Source organism: Dermochelys coriacea, chromosome 10 (genome assembly GCF_009764565.3).
Source record: "Dermochelys coriacea isolate rDerCor1 chromosome 10, rDerCor1.pri.v4, whole genome shotgun sequence".
NCBI classification, from domain to species: Eukaryota; Metazoa; Chordata; order Testudines; family Dermochelyidae; genus Dermochelys; species Dermochelys coriacea.
This window is the reverse complement of record NC_050077.1, coordinates 5,391,615-5,412,058: the sequence shown is the minus strand read 5'-3', so window position 1 is coordinate 5,412,058 and position 20,444 is coordinate 5,391,615. Positions and strand designations below refer to the sequence as shown.

The window sequence follows — 20,444 nt, the reverse complement described above, 5'->3', positions numbered from 1 at the left end:
ACTGGCCAAACAGGAAACTGAAATTCAAAAGTTTGCGGGCCTTTTCCTGTATATCTGGTCAGTGCATCTGAATTGAGAGTGCTGTCCAGACCAGTCACAATGGAGCACTCTGGGATAGCTCCCAGAGGCCAATACCATCTAATTACATCCACAGTACCCTAAATTCGACCCAGCAAAACCGATTTCAGCGCTAATCCCCTTGTCGGGGATGGAGTAAGGAAATTGATTTTAAGAGCCCTTTAAGTCGAAAAAAGGGCTTCGTCATGTGGACAGGTGCAGGGTTAAATCGATTTAACACTGCTAAATTTGACCTCAACATCTAGTGTAGACCAGGGCTCAGTCTTTGCCCTATACACGGCTCCAAACTGACATCAGTAAATTAGCTCAGATCAGCTATGCAGCTGGCATCCACAGAAGTCCATTGCTGTATAGATCCCTACATCTTTGTGATTTCAAGAGATGACCATTGTTTTGTTGTACATAACAAGGCATGCGTTCGAGGTAGACATTAAATGGATGTAAACCTTTATTTCCATAACGCCATAGTTGTGTTTACCTAAAACAGTTACAGGTACGCAAGTACAAGAAAAAGTTGCTTTGACTCAGTCATTTAGCATACTTCTGTGCAGCTTCAGGGTAGAACAATATTTCATGGAAAAACTTGCAAACACAAATATATTTGTGGTTCAGGGTAAAACTACTGGAGCAGACTTTACTTTGGTTCTTGCACAGATATTCTTCATAGTTGCTTCATAGTGTCCTTCACTTCATGGCAAAAGATCCAGTCGAGTTTGACTTCATCTGTCAGCACGTAACAGCTTTGTTGTTGTTGCTCCTTCTGAATAATCATTTCAATAGTTATACTGGGTACACTGCAAAAACAGAATGCAAAATCCAGATTTGCATAAAGGAGGCCTTACCTGAATGTCTCCAATGTATAAAATAACTTGGGTAACAGCTTCACAATATGGTTACAAGGATGGATTTTGAGCTCTGTTCTACTAGTATAGATCTGGAATAATTCCACTGAGGCCAGTAGAGTATAAAACAGACACACGGGAAGAATTGGACCCTTTAGCCTTTATTCATAGAACTGCGGTTAAGGAAGCATTTACCTTATGGTTCAGAAACCTTGATAGTTTTATGCTAAGGTTGATAATGCCTAAGCCTTAATAGAATTTTTGATCATACTCTCCAAGATATAGGGCTGGGTACTCTCTGGGTGTCAGCTGGCGTAGCTACACTAAAGTCAATGGGACCTCTGCCACGTATGCCTGTTGGGCAGAATGTGGCTCATGATGTCAGGGGCGTAACATTCAGAAAGAAAAGTCTTCTACGTGTGTTTAGCAAACTTTGTGGCTTTTAAGCAATAGCAGAGTGTGAGCAAGAAGCAGATTTCAGGCCATTTTTGAGGACAAAAATGAAGACATTACATTTTCAATGCTATTCTGCCTTTTAAAATATCCTGGTAATTAAAAGAATCATCAAGCATAGCTACAGGATGGAAAGGGTTAAAAAATCCAGCTTCTCACTCAACATAGCTGCTCCCCAGGCTTCAGTAAGTCTTACACCTAGAGTTTAACCAAAGCAAATTAATTAATTCTCTTCATCCCTGCAGCAGAGTCAACACCGCTATTGGAGAGCAAGCTGGCTACTCTCCTGTCTCATGCAGCAACAAAGCTGACAGCAGAAATAGGTATCGGAGGCAGGTATCCGGGGTGTGGGGGTGTCTGCAAAACCCAAGTCCTGAAGTGGACACCTAATTAAGGAATTTGCTCATGCACAGCCTTCTACTCATCCCCAATTTTCAGATGAAATCTTTGGGGCCCTATCAGTAGAGCTAAAAGTGATCTCTGCACCACCAGTAGAGGGCGATCTGAATAAAAGTGAAAAGAAAAGGAGTACTTGTGGCACCTTAGAGACTAACAAATTTATTTGAGCATAAGCTTTCGTGAGCTACAGCTCACTTCATCGGAGCTCACGAAAGCTTATGCTCAAATAAATTCGTTAGTCTCTAAGGTGCCACAAGTACTCCTTTTCTTTTTGCGAATACAGACTAACACGGCTGCTACTCTGAAACCTGAATAAAAGTGCTGAGCCTTTGTTGGGTACAGTATATCTCAATAACAGAGTGCCTTCTCTGCCTATGTATTAGAGGGGAAAGGTGCGATCGTTTGTTCTAACCTAATCAGCTAGATGTTGCAAACATTTGAGACCAGCAGTTGACAGGACAATACTGAGAAACCTTTGGATTTTTGAATCAGAATTTGTCCTTAGCAGAATGTAGCAACCTAAACTATTATGATTAAATAAAATGAAAAGCAAATTTTGATCTCCATAGAGGCCCTGGGAACTAGACTTTGAAACATGGAGTCCTGAACATACATTTTACGTATATTTGCTAAACTGTAAAGGGTTCTCTGTTGTGAAGCTGAGATTGCTCTAGACTGTAGTACTCTGGTAATATGACTTTTCATTTTCAGCAGTCAGCTACTACAGTACCGTCAGCATGCCATTTACCCTTTTGTGTTTTTCCTCCCCTAAAAAATTAGAGACTACAGCATTTCTCGGTGAATTAATATTTTAAAGGGACACAGCCAATTTGAAATCTAAAGAGATAAATTATGGCCAGGATTACTGCTGTTCTTGGGTTTTACTGCCAGTTCCTATGGTTTTGTAATCATATTTTCCTATGGTTTTTTAAAAATATTTTTCTCTCGCTTGTGAAAACCCACATAAAAGGTGAAATTTTGACAGGCTTAGCAACAGAGGGAAAACAGCAAAGCTAAATACTCACAAAATGTGCATGGGGCTGTAGTAGGAACAAACAAAAATCTCCATTCTCTAGTTTTTTCTCTCTAATCCCTTTCAGTTACAGTTGCAGATGGCATACACAATGTTAGTTGGTACCGCTTTCAGTCGGAAGTGTGATTTGATTGTTTTTAAGGTGTAGCAGTTTTAATTGTATGTAACTTCAATTCCATCTGCATGTGAGGTGTGTTCAGAGAGAGTTGAGTAACTAAGGATCATCAAGTTAAATCAGTAATTTCATAGGATTTTTATATTCTGCTTCTCACATGCTTAAAATTTCTTGAAGGGTAATTAACAGCCAAACCATTTCTCTTATTTCCGCTTTAGGATGGGAATCTCAGCTTCTGGAAACGGGGTTCTTAGGAATATTCCTGTGCCCTCTCTGGACTCTCTCCCAGTTACCTAGCGACACTCCGCCTTCCCAAATTGTCATCTGGGGATTTCGATGGCTCATTTTCAGAATCATGCTTGGAGCGGTAAGTGGAACTATAAGCACTTATGCTTCTGTAGACTTCTGAGATCATATTAGGAAAAGAAGATTATCTCTTTAAATTTTACTAGAGAAGCTAATTCTAAATGTTTTAATCCTGGCAGAAAACCCACTTGCTTCCTGTAACTGGTATAATATTTTTTTTATGTTCTGTAGTTTAGGATGGTCTCTGGTTATAACCAAGGAGAATGCAGGAGGAAATATTTGGTGTTCTGTTTCATTGAATCTTTCAGCTTGTTACTGGTGTCTGCCTTTAACGAGATCAACAGATACAGGACTAGGAATGTATATTAACATTTTAGCACTGCTATTACAATTTTAATGGAGTGGGCGGGGAAGGAGTGAAGTCATTAGCTTTGAAAGCTTGTCCCTTAAAAATATTTTGTAAAGTGATTTTGAAGGTTCTGAAACATGATTTTCAGCATGTTGGTGAGAACACCAGTGTGAAATCCTCAAGCAGGAGCTGTACCCCGTTCTTTGCATACCTTATTGAAATATCACTCTCGAGGCCTTACGCTGTCAAATGTAGCAATTGCTGCACCGCTGTCAGTTCCGAATGGAGATGCCCAAGAGTCTTGAAAGCAAAAGAACCCATTAGCAACAGATGTTTCTTTTATTAAAATTAAAGATTGGGCCTGGGCACAACATTTAGAGCTAAAAAGAATTTTGGACACCCTATGGTTCTTGGATCTTAGCTCAAGAATTAGCCCGAGGCCACATTGGAGTTTTTGGGTCCCCATTTGTGTTCAGCTTTGGAAAACCTCTCTCCCACACTAAAGTTCAAGGGAGCCTGGAACTGATACCAAATGTAGACAATATGGAGTTGTTAAGGTCTTCACCTCCAGACTTAAAAACCTGACACCAGCTATGTTTGCTTTAGGCCTAATGTCTTGAAAGAAGTATAACCGGAGTAGTAATAGTAGTGAGGTTTGCAGATGTGTTTTTGTGTTGGGAAATACACACTGTGTGTTTGTTGCACACACATGGTATGTTTGTTGCATCTAAATGAGACTTCCCAGCTCAAAACAAGTCAGCCTGATTCTGAGAACCCTTATTCACATGAGATGCCTTTACTCATGCAAGTAATCCTATTGACTTTAATGCAATTGTGTGTTGAGAATGCTCAACTGAGGAAGAGTTTATAGGATTGAGTCATGTTTGTAATGCCTCTCGAGTGCCTTGAGAACTTTCTTGTTGAAATATGCTATACAAACCATGCCATTATTCATTATTAGGCTTTGAGCATACAAGATAATCTCCATTTTGAGAAATCAATCTCTCTTTATATATAGTAATGTATAAATAAATTAAAAGAGGGATAAGCATGGACATTGGCACCAAGAACAACCTCAACACGGCTTTAAAGACCACCTTATCTCAAAGTTAAGGCTGTTTGATGCATGTGTAATCTCAACTATACTTTAAAGGATGGAAACTTGGGCTCTTAAGAAAGCTGACTTTTGTAGACTGAAAAGCTTTGAAGTCTTATTTGGCAGCGCCCGAGATCAGATGGGAAAGACGAAGCGAATGTAAAGATCTCTGTACTGGGCTGAACAAAGATTCGGTACATTCATGACAAAGAAGATATTCTGGCTTGGGTGTACCTAGGTAGATAGATGAAAACATGATAGCAGTCTCGCAGTCTGTGCCATGGAGTCTTCCTGTTGGTGACAGATGGGAGAAACGCTATTAGAAAAGTGACTGGAATGATTATCAGCAAGATCACGGATATATAAGGGAGAGGATGGGAATTAACTAAAACAGGAGGTCCCTGTGGTTTTCCTACTGACTGTGGAAAAGTGGCGATAACAATGAAGTCTGAAATCCAAGCGGAAGTTAGTACACCGTCTCTGAGACTGTGGAAAGGAAAAGGGGGAAGTAGCATCTATAAAATACCTACCGTAAACTAGCAATGAATTTGTAACTAATTGTGCATAAGCTCTGCTGGAATGTCAGCATCCTGAAGCAAAGTATTGCAGAGCTGCTAGTGGGGCACTGCAGCAGCCCCCCAGGGCATAGAGGCCCCATCTGGTCAGATCCAGGCTGAAATGCTGCTCTCCTGTTTACTGTCCAGCTTTTGTGCTGTGTAGTGTGACGTATGAGCTACCTTGTGCTGTACTCAGAGCTCTGTGGTGGCAATAACTTAAGCCTCCTGGGGACTCATGAAGTCTCCCCCCCCCCTTTATTGTGGGTCATCTGTGTAGTTTCACAGATTTCCCTCCCTTACTTTCTATTTGAGAGACCTGCTCTGTCCTCCTCCAGGAAATTCACCCGTCTGCTCTCCTCCTCCAAGCTTCCATAGCATATGAAACTGGGGCAGGTTGTGGGAAAGGTGGAGGTTGGACACTTGACTCATAACCCTTGGAACTAAGGGACCCAGTCAGACGGCTCTGCATGGGGGCCTCAGATTTGCTTGAACTGATCCTGATGACTCTTGACTGTCAGAGATGGTGACCTTTGTTGCAAATATCAATGATTTGCGCATTAGAGCTTTCCCCCATCCCCTTGTGATGTAGGAACTCGTAACAAGATGCAAAAATGAAACTGCAGTGTAACTATTTATTTACATTTGTTTCACTCCAAAACCTACTCCAGTTCTGACCTGTACAAATCATGATTTTTTTCAAGCTGGGGAGGAAAGGCCGTAGCAAAGTGGGACGTGGGATTGGAAGTTTCTTAAATGGATGGTATTTTTGTTTTAACCAGGTTTAATAGCAGACTGCCTGTGTTTTTGCTTTCTTGCCTCTCTTTTCAAAAGCTTGTAACAAAACTTCTCTCTGCTCTAAGTGTGTTCTGTGACTTCCTGCTGAGAAAATTCCTGTGTAAAGAAACCTTTTGAAATGAATCAAGAGAGAGGTGGTTCACAGGTCAGTCAGTTGGTGCAAATAGATTTGAATTTGGGAGGAGAGACTGAAGTTATTTGTTAAATTTCCATCAACCCACACATGGACCTTGAGAAATTTCTTTTTCTCATAAAACTAAAGTGATCCAGAGTGGTTATTTTCTGTCGCCAGCATCCAAGACTGCAAGGAACACACGAATGGCTGTCAAATCAGTTAAAGATGTGAAGAAAACTTGGAATCATTTATCTGCATAATGAGATGCTAGACATTTGAGAGAGTGGGGGTAACCAGAGAGCAAACCAAAGAAACACACACATGTATACATGTACTTGCCAATTGGGAATTTTGAATCAAGTTCGGTGTTTTCTTTCCAAGCTCTGGACATGAATTTTTTTTTTTTTGGGCTGGGCCTGGCATTCGCTAACCAACCTCATATAGGAAGCAAGTGTAAAAACAATTACTGCCCTTTAAATTCTGCAATATGCAACAATTTTCCTGTGCCAGGTTAGACTGGGCAAACCTGTTCAGATAAAATGGTAGCCATGTTATATCTTTACCCATTGCTCAAACCAAACTCAAAAGGAGACTCTGGAATTTAAAAAAAAAAAAAATCCATTAACTTTTCTGTCCTTGACTATTTTTCCCCCAACTTGCATGTACCCACTGCACGTTATTGTGCCGGCAGAGTATGAAGAACAGTAAATTACTGTATGCAAGTTTTGTTCAGGTCAGAGTCATTGAGAGAGACAGAGAGAGAGATCTTTGAGAGCTTGTTCTCACAAGATTTCTCGACACCCAAACCCTTCACTCTTCTGCGATTCTGCCATCATTTACTTAACTGCAGCTTTGCCTTTCCCCAGTTATCTTTTCAGAGACTTTTGTATCACTGGTTTTGTTTGAAGGGACAATGTGGTAAAGGCAGCTAGCACCCTCCACAGTCTTCCATTTAGCACCCTTGAAAAATCTTGCATCTAGCCAGCCGTCCTTTTGGCCAACGAGGAAATTGGGACCCATACAAAGCAAAATCTGAACACCTTTTAATTTACAATTAAAATGATTATTAAAAAAAACCTGTTTAAAATGGTAGCTTAGAATATGGCTATAGGGACCAGTCTCGCATGCTTCTCCTAGCCAAAGCTGCTCAGTCACTGGGAGTTTAGCCAGAGGAAGGGCTGTAGAACCAAGACCCATGCTGAACAAATGCCATCCACAGTTAATAAAGCTCAGTTTGAAAAAAAGCGAGTTTGAAACCCTCTGCTGTTAAAAGTAGCTGTGGTTATAGAAAATATCGTGCTGTTCATTGCATTGCTTTAGCACTCTTTTATTATAAGTTGGCGGAAGTTAAGTTTTTCAAAAACTGACTAGAGCAAGGGTGGCCAAACCGCGGCTCATGAGCCGCATGTGGCTCTTTTACAGTTAAAGTGCTTCTGTCCTGCAGTGGGGTAGTGGGACTAGGGGCTTCTGCCCACCAGGGTGGGGAGGGTCTCAGGGATTCAGCCACGTGGGAGGCACCTGCAGGGACTCAGGGCTTCAGCAGGAGTGGGGCTGGAGTCCCAAGCCCCAATGGGTGCCTCCTGCAGGGCAGAAGTCCCATGCCCCGACAGGTGTGCCCCAGCTCTTGAACTTCTGAAGACTGTCGTATGCCGCTTGGAGGGTCAGTAAGTTTGGCCACCCCTGGACTGGAGTATCTCCTGCCCCACAAAGGAGCCCAAGGGAGAGCCCAACCCCCATTTATTCTGAAAGTTTCTGCTGCAACTCTCCATTAATTTGCGTGGGAGTTGTCTCTCAGAATCTCTTAGAGGGCTTTGACTCAGGTGTAACAGGTGTCCTGGCGACGGGGGATTTGCACAGGTTCAGTGCAGAAATAAAGGTGAAATATAGTCGCCAGCACTGGAGTGTGAATTTTAGAATAGGTTCAGGTACGTGTAGCAAGCATTTGGGAAATAGGGATGAAGGCTCCCAACCTGCTATAAATATCCATCCAAGTCTTATTACAAATTAAATTTCCTGTACTCTCCTTTATAAACCTAGAATAACTACTTTAGTAGCTGACCAGCATGGTTTACCCATTACTCTGGTGCAGGCAGCCACAGTCTAAGTTATTAAAGTTTACTAAGTGCAATAACTTGGTGCTGACTGACCTTTAATGAAATTCTTTGGCGTTGCATAACTGTCTCATGACATCAACGGTTCCAGTCTCTTGAGGTGCTGAGTGTCTCCTGCAAGGTGAGTTGATGGGAGCTGAGAGCATTCAGCATCTAGCAGGACTGGGCCTTGCTGCCTAATCTGCTAGTCCTTTAACTGATCAAATGCAGTCTGTATGTTTCATGACTCTGTGGCTGTGTGGTGAGAGTTTTCTTTCTGCAGAGAACTTCAGTGTGAGTAGTATGTTCTGTAGGCCCCTCCAGCCATTACTCTGTAGTGGCCAGTAATATATTCCTTATGTTGGAGGGATGCAATTGGAAAACCAAAATATTTCTAAGGAAAAATAGTATTTCCATTGCAGCATGGGGATGGATTTAGGATAGGCTGTAAGAGGCCAAACCCATTCCTGGATTTGACAAGGTCATACTCCGTAGAGCCAGCCTGTCAAGTCCTACCCAGTATGGTCCCTGGGGGGCAATTCAGCAGCCAGACTCCTGGAATGTAAGGATGCCTTGTAAAGGCTCCTTTTCTCTAGCCAGACCCCTTGCAAAGTCTAGGAGTGGTGTAGGAGCAGTTTCAGTGGTTCTGTAACATCGGAGGGTTCCCCTGTGCAGAAGGTATTATCTAGTGGTTGGGTTAAGCTGGTTTTGGGGCTCTAAAGTACCTTGTTCAATATATCCCATGCAGCTGTGTCATTACGGAGTATGGGAGGCTAGAACAATGGGAAACCAATGAAAAGTAAACGCCAAGAAGTGTTTTGACTGCCTACATCATACTGCTGCAAAATGTAAAGAGACTGTAAATCAGGGGTTTCTGAAGACTTATTAAACCTGTTAGAAGTAAGCTCCCAGAAAGCTCGATAGCAGAGATGCACAAGTTGGCACAAAGGTTCCAATAAAAATTCCTCCATAAAGGCATCTCAGAGCTTGTCATTGTTACGCTACACACAGCTTGAACAGTTCATAGCTCCTTTCCTGCTTTGAACCAGTCTTACTGTATTTCACAGGGGAGATGCTACTGCTGGCACCTGGAATAGGCCCTAAGAAATAATGCTTTATCTCTAAGCTTGGAAGGATTAGATTATTTATCGGTAAGTGTTGATACACACATGAACCGATGATAAAATGTTTTCATGGATTAATAATAAAAATTTATAGATAGGCAAAGTAAGAAAAATGTTGCTTGAGAGTTTTAGATTAAAAATCCAGCGATTTAGGCTTCTGAATGAGGCTTGTTACAAATGGGCTAGTGAATGAATAGTAAAAACAGGTATGGTTTATTGATGTAAAGATATTCACTTGGTATATTTTGACATGATGTTGACAATTTGTGTTTTTAATTAGAACTGTCAAGCGATTAAAAAAATTAATCATGATTAATCGCATGATTAAAAAAATCAATTGCGCTGTTAAACAATAATAGAATACTATTTATATAAATATTTGATGTTTTCCACATTTTCAAATATATTGATTTCAATTACAACACAGAATACAAAGTGATAGTTGCTAACTTTATATTTTTTTTATTATAAATATTTTGCACTGTAAAAATAAAAGAAATAGTATTTTTCAATTCACTTAATACAAGTACTACTGTAGTGCAATCTCTTTATCATAAAAGATGAACTTACAAATGTAGAACTATGTACAAAAAATAAATGCATTAAAAATAAAACAATGTAAAACTTTAGAGCCTACAAGTCCACTCAGTCCTACTTCTTGTTCAGCCAATCGCTCAGATGAACGAGCTTGTTTACATTTGCAGGAGATAATGCTGCCCGCTTCTTGTTTACAATATCACCTGAAAGTGAGACCAGGAATTCACAATGCACTGTTGCAGCCGCAAGAAGTGCTAAAGATTCATCTGTCCCTTCCTGCTTCAACCACTATTCCAGAGGACATGCATCCATGCTGATGACTGGTTCTGCTCAATAACAATCCAAAGCAGTGCCGACCAACGCGTTTTCATTTTCATCATTTGAGTCAGATGCCACCGGCAGAAGGTTGATTTTCTTTTTTCGTGGTTTGGGTTTTGTAGTTTCCGTATCAGAGTGTTGCTCTTTTAAGACTTCTGAAAGCATGCTCCGCACCCCATCCCAATCAGATTTTGGAAGGCACTTCAGATTCTCAAATCTTGGGTCGAGTGCTGTAGCTATCTTTAGAAATCTCACCTTGGTACCATCTTTGCGTTTGGTTAAATCTGCAGCAAAAGTGTTCTTAAAACGAACAACATGCTGGGTCCTCATCCAAGACTGATAGAACATTAAATATATGACAAAATGCAGGTAAAACACAGAGCAGGAGGCTATTTTAACCCTCCAGAGGCCAAGCATAAGATCTTGGAATAGTTCTTAGAACTTTTTAGAACAATGACTTTTGAACAAAAGGATGGGGTTCATTATTATTTGCTTAGTGCCAACAGTTTGCTTGGCACTTTGCAGTGCATGAATATAAATACTGTGCCAAGCCGCAACACATTTCAGTCCAAAGGAAAGACACTCTTTCCTTATGATATCTTGAGGATCTGGCCTCTTTTTTCTGTACGGAATCGCAAATTGCAAACTCTTTCCTGGGTTCTTATTGTAACTCCTTTTCTCAGGCCTTAAAGCTTCCAACTTCTCAAATTCCAGTTACCTGGCCTTTAAAAGCTTGACAGAGTCCATGGCATGGGAATTACAGGCAAATTGTATCTTATCAGCAAGTTTGTTTCCCATGTTTCATTTAAAATGCAAGTCTAGTTCTGTGAATGCTCTGCTCCTTTCTTGTTAATTGTATAATGTATTTTGCCTTATGTGACACATTTGATATAATGCGTCATGAAAAAGTTGCATGCACTCTGATACCGCTGAGTTATCTCAGTTCTGTTTCTCACTGTTATCTAGAGAGTAATAACTCTCCAGTTAGTTTTAAAGAGAGCCCTGAGCAAAATAGATGTTGCCCCTGGAGTGACTTCTTACGTCTTGCTTGTTGATATATAAGTAGCAGGCATCTTAGAGCAAAAGATGGAAAGGTCATTAAAAGAAGGATCTAATCCAACCAAGTGGAAATCAGTGATTGATGATACCTTTAATGTTTCAGTGCCCAAACATATGTACGTTTCCTTCTGGGCTGGGATAATGAGGCTGACAGGACCTGGAAAGCAAGTTTAACGCGTGAAACCAAAGTTTCCTCCCAGACCATATGTGCACCTGTTCCAGCGCAATCTTTGATTTCTGCTCTAATCCTGGCAGGAGCTGAAACATATGCACAAACGTGGACTGAATGAAGGCTTCCCATGGGTGGGATTGGAGGATATTCTATGTAACAAAAAATTCACGTTAGAATTTCCTCTTTGGTTATTCACCTATTCCTCTAGCTGACCAAGATAAAATGTCCTTGTAAAAATCTCATCTTCCAAGCAAGTGGAGTTCCCTTGCGCATTCTCTGGATTTCTCATCTTGTGATTGACTTTAGGTAACTCACACGAAGTGCAATATTAAAAAATGACTGTACAGTGATCAAGTCTATTCTACGTAAGAAGTTTGCTGGATTTCAGCCAAGAACATTTCCTCGTCTGTGGCTCTGTGCTGTGGGTTTGTGACTGTGGCTTCATGTTATGAAGAGTAATGAGGGAAACCCATGAAGCGTTGGATGGTCAGGATCAGACCCTGAATATCCTGATATGTACAGGAGGATTAATAAGGGCTAGGGTGTGTACATGAGCGACCACACCTTCCTATGCAGAATGGGGAGATAATGCTTGAAGGTGGCTAATTTTTCTTGGGCCATACCTGCAGTGAGTCTTCCAGGAAGTGGGGACCGGTGCCATGTGTGTGAAGGGGGAGAACTGCGGGGCTTGCAACCCCCATTGTATCTGTATGAGGAGTCATCTAAGACTGAATCTGTTCCCTGTTCCACTGACCCCCTCTAGGCTGTGGCACTTGCTTTTAAAAGAAGCTCGGGGGTAATGGACAGCCCTCCCACTGGAGCTGTGCTGACAGGGAGCACTTCAGGGGGCCAAAGCGGGGATTGTGGCGGACATTAGGGTGCTGCACAGATGTCCCTGGTCTCCAGCAGATCCTTGCTGAGATCTGCATTATCTGGGGTCCAAACCCCTGCCTGTTCCTCTTTCCTCCCCAGTGGAAACTCACGGAGTTTTCTTCACCATCCTGCAGTGTTTTCTGTGGAAGTTTTGGCTTGGGGAGGAGAGCAAAAGGGCTCCTCAGCTGCCAGAGCCTTCACCTGTGGAGCCCCTCACCCCAGAGATAAATCCACTCCCCCCATCCCCATTCAATTCCCAGACTAGGGGACTTTGCGAAGGATCGCTGGTCGAATACCAGTGATACACAGGTGATACCCAGCTCCACATCAGATGCCACGGTCTCTGAAAGCCTGGTTCAGTTCAGCAATCTGATGCAGCATATCTGGTTGAATCAGAATCAGATGCAATACATCTGAGAACAGAGAAGCACGTGCCACTTTCATAGCATCACTCTCCATCAAGGAGACAGCCTGGGTTGTTAGGATAGTCTGCAGCTTTGGTGTCTGCCTGGGCGCCTCCTTGCTTCCTGATAACCCAGAGAGCTGCACTCAAAAACACTGGTGGCTGGCCAGGAGACTGTTTAATCTTGCTTTGGCCTAGGTGACTCTCACATCCATGCTCTCCAGGCTTGATCACTGTTATGCACCGTACATAGTTGGATGCTTATGTAGAAGAGCTCTGTGCTTCTGAAAATCAGGCCACTTCCAGTTAGGCACCTAAATATGGGTTTAGGAGACTAACTTTCGACAACCAAGCTGGAAATTTTAGCCTCAAACACTCCAGTAATGAGCTCAGTACAAATGTTTCGATATAACATCTCTCTGAGGTTGAAACCAGATGGTCAGCTTTAATATGGAGTCTTCTTCTGATTTGCAGTATGCTTTACTTCTTTTGGGGTTTTGTTGGTTTGCTCTTGCTAGCCCTAGCACCATTTCCCTCCTCCCCCAAAGGACAATCTGCCTTCATAATTTCAGGAACATTTGCTTGTTGCAGATCCTCTTGATGCTCTTTGTCAGTAGTATGTTTTCCACTCAGTAGTTTTTCTTTTTCTGAAATAAGGAGAGTGGGACCGATTCCTATATTGTTCAAGAAGCAAGGGCGTGAATTGCGTTTCCAAGGTTTTTTCCTCCAGTGTATTCTGTTTGTCTACTTTTTCCATACTCTGTTTCAGAACAGGGCTGCACTTCAAGTGCTCGCACACATGTAAACACTTACAAACTTTGCGCCAAAACAAATGTTGATGCCCTTAAATCCATGGCAACCTTTCTGTATCAGTCCCTTCAAAGAGCAGATAGGCAACTTGTTCTGTGATCACTGGGTACCACGGAATTCTGAACTGAAAGAATGGAGGGGTAGGGTGAAAGTTTTGTTGTTTGCTCACCCTGAATTTGCATGTTCATTGTTGTTGATCTTGCCAGAATGTATTAACCACACGTTCGAGGGCTTCCCGTAACCACTTACCCCCCTCTAATGACTTCCTGAAGGAGAGCGGCCAAGGCTGCAGCATGATTGACTAATGGTAAAGAAAAACAAAGGAGACAATTTTCTGCTTTAAACCGAAACTCGGCGATGTGTGTTGCAACGCCCAGTGAGGTTAGTTTGTGCTATATCATATTCTTGATTTCTTAAAACTGAAGTGTCCTATTCAAAAATTATATTTTTTAAAAAAGCCCTGAAAGCTCAATATATTGAAAGCTTCAAAACTTCACAAAAAATAGCGTATGGAAGAGGGCACCACTCACCTGCTGTCCCACTTCAATGGCTGATTCAAATGCGAAGCCCCTATAAACATCAAAATGAACCTATACCTCACCATAATACACCATGGTTTAGCTTAGCACACATTTATTGGTTGTATTACAGTTGCACTTAGAGGACCCAACTGAGAGCAGAGTGGTTGTGATAGGTGCTGTACAAACACACAATAAGAAACAATCCCTGCCTTGAAGACGTTACAAGAGAGATGACACACTAATGATAGGAGGGGAAAACATTGGCACAAAGAAGAGTGTGTGTGACTAGCTCAAAGTCACAGAACAGGTGAGCATCTGAGATGGGAGCAGAACTCGGGTCTCCAAAATCGCAGTCCGATAGGTCTGCAGGGGTCCAGTGAAACATGCTGCTTCTCCAACTAAAGAAAGGTTGTTATTTTACAGTTTGTTTTGGGGTTTTTTTTAAACAGCTAATATAGATTTTTAGAGCTTTGTGTGGTTTAAAAGTGAATTCAGAACTTGGGGATAGTTGCATCTTGTTATTCAGCTTCCAAAATTTGATTCTCAGTTTGCACAACAGAAGCTTTTTGGAGAACTAGAAGTTTGGATATTTAAGTGACGTATTATTTCGTTCTCTATTGAATTGTCAATAGATATTTAACACAGCTGTTAGAGGATCTTCTTCCATTCCATCTTCCACATCTTTGGTGATTTGGTTAAAAAGAGGATAAGTCTAAGTCTTGAAGGACTAGACCAGTGGTTTTCAGCCTTTTCCATGCTGCAACCTCCATTTCCACGCTGGTACTCTGATCCCATCTTGGTGGTCCCCCATTTAGCAATAAGAGAGGGATGGGGTGGTCGCAAGCCTGTTTGTAACCTCCAGGTTGAGAACCCCTGGAGCTGTCTGATCTATTTAATCTTTCTAGCTATATGGCTCATATGCACATAAACCTAGAAGGTAGGAGGAAGACTTCTGAGTGCTTTGTGTTAATGCGCTTACTGGGCTCAGAAACAGTGCAGGAACATTTTGCCTTGCAAAACAGGCCGTTCCTTCTCCTTTTGTGCCTTCCTGTGAATAACAGCACATTTAGTACTTTCAGGGGCTTTGTTAATTTTGGACCCAATTCTCCTCTCGCTTACATTGATCTCAAACAGGTGTTTAACTCCAGAGATTTTGGTGGCATTTCTCCAGATTTACACCAGTATAAGTGAAAGAGGGATCAGGCCCATTCCCTAAGAAATCCTCCCAACAGCCCCGTGAAATATGCAGTGTTATGCCATCTAAAAGGTTGGCAGTACCGGCCCTTTGTCTTGGGTAACGGTGCAAAGCAAGCAAGCAGTCACCTCTGGGGCGGGGGATGGAGGTGTCCCTTTACTTCTGGAGGATGAATCTGCATTGAGGCTGGGCTCTGTAGCAAGCAGTGTCCAGGCTTTCCTGGCCTGATCATTGCATCAGGGCCTGAGATGAGTGGGGAGCTGTAAGGGGCAGGAGGTCTTGCCATATACTGTGCCGTCCACCTTCTCGTACTCTTGAATTGCTCTCTGGCTCCAGAGGGTGGATCTTTGTGGTGCAGTCATCCTACAACTTTATTTTGAATCCTTGCCTCTGTTGGCTGCTAATAAAGTTATGCATTAACTCTTTGCGAAGATCCTAAGAAGGGCGTTTTTGGAGCAAACCTTACTTTGTATGGCATGCCTGGATTGGGAGGGGAGGCGCAGTGTTGGATTGGTTTCCCCCCGCCCCCAAAGATAGAACATGCAAGAAACTTAAAGTAAAATTAAAAAAACAACTTGAAAAAAACCCACCTCCTACGTGATTTCAAAAGGCATTAGCACTTTCTCACTTCGCTTATTGGAGTTTGATTGGCAGCAAGTGCTAGCATGATCTCAAATATTGCTGGCTTTTTAAAAGCATAATTACTTGATTCACTCTACATGTTTTATGTTCCTAATATCCCATTAGTGCGGGGCGTAAAGATGGATGCTTCTTAGGAACATGCAATGGCAACAGAATTTCAGTCCCTTTGTGTGAGCGAGGAGGTTATTAGGAAACAAGTAATAAAAACAGACATTTATGCAATTGATTTGCTTAAGAAGTGTGCCGTGACTTGAAATTTGCATCGTTTTAACTAAAGCGCTCTCTCGCTTTGGATGCTAAAGCTGAGGAAGAGGCAAAATGTTACACTTGTTTTCACTAGAACTAAAACGGCTGGTCTGCAGAGATGTTTGCCTCTGTTTTGTTCAGCTCTTCAAAAGTTAACCAAAGACGCTAGTGACGTGCCAGAGAGAGAAGGCTTTACTTTCTGCACTGTAGTCTGTTGCTATGCCGCAGCCGGGTGGTATGCACAGTGATACTCGGCAACAGCAGGTGTGATTTTTAAGGCTTGATAAACATACTGGGCCCTGTGCTCTGAAGGATGCAGCCCATCGCAAATCATTATTGTTCCTGCCTTGTGTACACGTCTCCCTCAGCGCAGTCCATTGACATGGGTTTCTAGCTCTTCCACTCCCCAGAGAGCTCTTCAGTTCTGTATCCCTAATCAGTTAGGAGCACAGTTAGCTTTAGCCCATCCCTGATTGCCCTAGCTACTCTAAATATGACATAACTTTAAACCTTCTTCTGCTTTGAGTTCATACTCATCGTGTTGCTGGTGGGAGAACTGTTTCTAGCTTAAACAAGTCCATGATAATACTGAGCTCTCAATAAGGCCAAACACTCAGCTGTATCTCTTCAATCTGCAGTTTTTGTTTTGTTTTGTTTTTTGCGACAGCAACAATATGCCTTGCAAGCTTCTTTTTATCAGAGCTGAGACAATAATGTATGGCTAACGATTCATTCAACAAACTTTAGCCCCTTTCTCCATACGTGGAGGATCTGAAAGCAGATAGCGATGTTCTCTAATTTCTTTGTTTTGTGAAACCAGCTGATGTTTTTTGGGAGCGGATTGGGGTATGGTGAATTGTTGTAATGCAAACACTTCTCTCTCCCTCTTAGTTTGTTGTTCAAGCCCTGTTGATCTGTTGTGATTGAATAGATAAGTCACATGGTATTATTTCTGCTCCTCCATTAGATGAATGTATAAGAACTTTCAGCGTGCATATTCATATATTCCAAGATTTTAGGAGCACAAGGAGTTGTCTAGTCCAATCTCCTGTATATCACATGCCTTTAATTGCACCCATTTATCCTATATGAAATCCAATGACTTAACACGTGTAAATTTGCAGATATAAAATTTGGCTTTCAGAAATTCTTGTGCACACAACTTTGAAAATGTTTTTCTGAGTTCGGTCATGATGCTAAAACTCGGTATCCATAAAAAGTGAATACAAAAGGGGTGCACGCATGGTTACGGCAAATGAATATAACAATTTAAAAGATACTTAGGGAAAACCTTAAGCAGGGTTCACCCTGTTCAGCTCTTTACAATGGCCTTGGTTGATCAATCATAACAGCTTTGAAATGTAGGAAGCACCTTTGATTTTCCGCTATGTGGTTTTCCGGCATTGCATTACCCATAACACTTTCCCGTTTGGTTTCCAATGTGGTGCCACAGCTGGGAGGTTGGTTTGGATCAAGCTAAATCTTGGGTCATGAAGGCTGATTCTTTTGACCAGAGACAGAACTTTGATGATTTCCTCAGTGATTAATCAGGTGGGTCGCTTCTGCTCGTTATGCATTAAACACTGTTCTTCAAGCAAGAGGCAGAATACCGCTTTACCATTAGCCAGTCAGGTGGAAGATCTAGAAATTTCTCTGGACCTCTTTGGACAGAGTAATCGTGTGGGTGCATCTTGTCTCCAACATGTCGTCTCCTTGATAAAACAGTTTCCAGGGTTGTTTGAACAATCTGAATGGGTAATGAGTTCAGAAATAGCCTGAAAAATTGCCTCTCCTACCAGACCTTGCTGCTTCATTTGTGATCAGTCTGAGGTGCATGTATTGGAGCTCCTTTCGTGTACATGAGAGAGCTCTCTATACAGCCCCCTAGACTCTGGACAACTCTTCCTCCTTGGTCCAGATTTGTTAACCTCCTGCACACACTAAAGCCCATCTTCTCTTTTTCAAGGCGTTGTTGGGATGTTAGTGATTGGTAGATGAAAGGGCTGGAGATGGCAGGAAGATTTAGGTGGGACCTCGTGTTTCTATTTTGGTCAGTGATTGACTAGGTAAGTGATAGTAGGCAAGCAACGAGGATCAAGTTCTTGTGCACAAAATGTATTAATCAGAAAACATGCAACTGGAACAATGAGTGAACTAAATGTCAGGCTTAAAAACATCAGCCTTCTAACGACACGTTTTAATTTTGGGCATCCCCTAGGGCTCACCTTGGGCACCAGAGACAGTAATTAATACCTTACAAAATGCCTCCACAGTACAGCTTCCGTTGTTACTTATTTCTGCACAAGCCTGCAATAAAAGTGCTGTTATTAGACTGTGAGCCTGTTCGGGGCAGGGATTGCATATTCCTATATGGACTGGGCCTTGCGTAGGATGAGTGCTACCAGATGAGCATTAATCATTCAGAGGCCTAGAAAATCAAATGCATGTGATTCTTTTAAGTGTTTATGCAGTACCCGCCACCGTAATGTCAGTGCCTTTTGCTGCACGAGTATCCTGTGTCTGTCAGGGGCCTTCATAGAACTGGGATGTTACTCTGTCCGTGGAGAATTAACTTAGTTCTAGTGCATCTCTCTCCCTCTTTCCCCAGGTTGTGGAGATATTCTAAGGATGTGTGTAATGTTTTTTATGACTTTATCCACATTGTGTGAGCAGGATCCCTGCTGCAGAAGAAATTAGCAGGGTGTAGTACCTAAGGAGTCATGCCTGGAAGCATAAGCTGGTACAGTTTTATTGCATCACTGTTAAGTTGTAACTGCACAACTGGCATTCTGAGGATTGGTGCTAAAAGCAGCATGGAAATTTCATTACTCATTTATAGCTTACGTTCATCCTGTAAAAACACAGGGCAGGCTCAAAGGCCTGACTGCACAAAAGGAGTTAGGTCCCTAGAAAATCCCTGCGATTCATAAAGCCTGAGCTAGGTGCCTAAGCTCCTATCCAACCAACTGGGAGAGAGATTCACAAAAGCCAGCATGCTGTGCAGGGAGCCAATGGGATAGTCCAATGACAGGGTATGTGCTAAGCCCCACCACCGTCTTGGTTATAGGTATCTGAGTCTGGGCTGCAGGAAGGCAACTATCTGTGCTTGGGATCCTCGGCTGCAAATCCTGTCCTGTCCTGGCCTTAGATGCCTATGCTGGTAGCAAGAAGCCACTCTCTTGCTGGTGCGTGCTCTCTTTCTCGCTGTCTGTGTGTGTCTCTTAGTCCTATGGGCCAGAGAGAGCGAGCGCCTGAGCAGGAGATTGACTCTCTAGCCTGGTGGTTGGACCATGAACCTGGGAGGTGGAAGACCCAGGATCCAGTCTCCATGCTGCAATGACTCCCTTTAATTATTTAGCCAGAGCAGCAGCTTCAGTAGGAGAGACTGTGGGAGCCCCACATCAGAATATCCTATAGCCCAATGGTTAGAGCTCCCTATTCAAATCCCTTCTTCACCTCCGGTAGAAGGGGAACTTGAACTGCAGGTCTCCCACAGCCCAGGTGAGAACTGGGACAAAAGTTACGGGGGAAGTTGTCCGTCCCCCCCCATTCCCCTCTGGCTGTTTTGTGTGAACTCACCCATAGGTGCCCTCTGAGCACACGCACTGGATTGGGTCCCGCACAGGACTTCGGCAGCTGAACACTCATCTGGGGCTGAAGCAGGAGATAGGCGCCCGGATGCCTAGAGGGAGGCTGCCGTGTGCATACCCAAAGGTGGAGACATAGGTGCTTAGGGAACTTTTACTGCAAAAACGTAGGTGCTGAGTGTTTAGGCACCTACAGGATTCAGCAACAGTCTCGTGCATGGCAGTGGGTCCGAAAGCGGGACCTAAGCCCCTAAAACAGGGACTTAAGTACTAACCCCTTTTGTGCCTAAATGCCTTTAGATTGCCTGGAATATAGAGAAACCGCCCTCAAACCTCTTAGGTCTGCCAGCTCAAAGTGGGTTTCTGTGATTCAAGACGAATGCAAGAATTGGCTGCTTACATATGTCCACGTCACTGTTGGATAGTAGCAAACAGATGGTTCCTTTGGAATTGCATAGCAGTGATTGTCCTGCTAAATGTTCTGCTTTAATCTATATTGATTTCTGTCATGTCCAGCTAAAGATGTTTCCCCCACCCCGCTGACCTTTTTATTTTATTTTTTTTTTGAGGGGTGGGGAAACGTGCACAGCCTGGCATGACCGGTTCACCATGTGAAATGCAATAGGATTCTTTTAAAAGCTGTACTTTAAACTCCCCTCCTGTCTGAATGCAGGGCTCTGTGGAGCAAGAACGGTGTCAGTGTGAATATCTGTTGGAAAATGTGATCAA

At 42.6% G+C, this 20,444-nt stretch overlaps 1 protein-coding gene across 1 annotated transcript in view; it reads left to right on the top strand.

Annotated features, from left to right (window-relative positions):
- Positions 1 to 20,444, top strand: part of LMF1 (lipase maturation factor 1) — a 364,576-nt gene that overhangs the window by 118,344 nt on the left and 225,788 nt on the right. Inside the window, 1 exon segment of the mRNA XM_038420733.2 lies at positions 3,139 to 3,287. Within this exon segment, the coding sequence (XP_038276661.1) occupies positions 3,139 to 3,287 (149 nt within the window).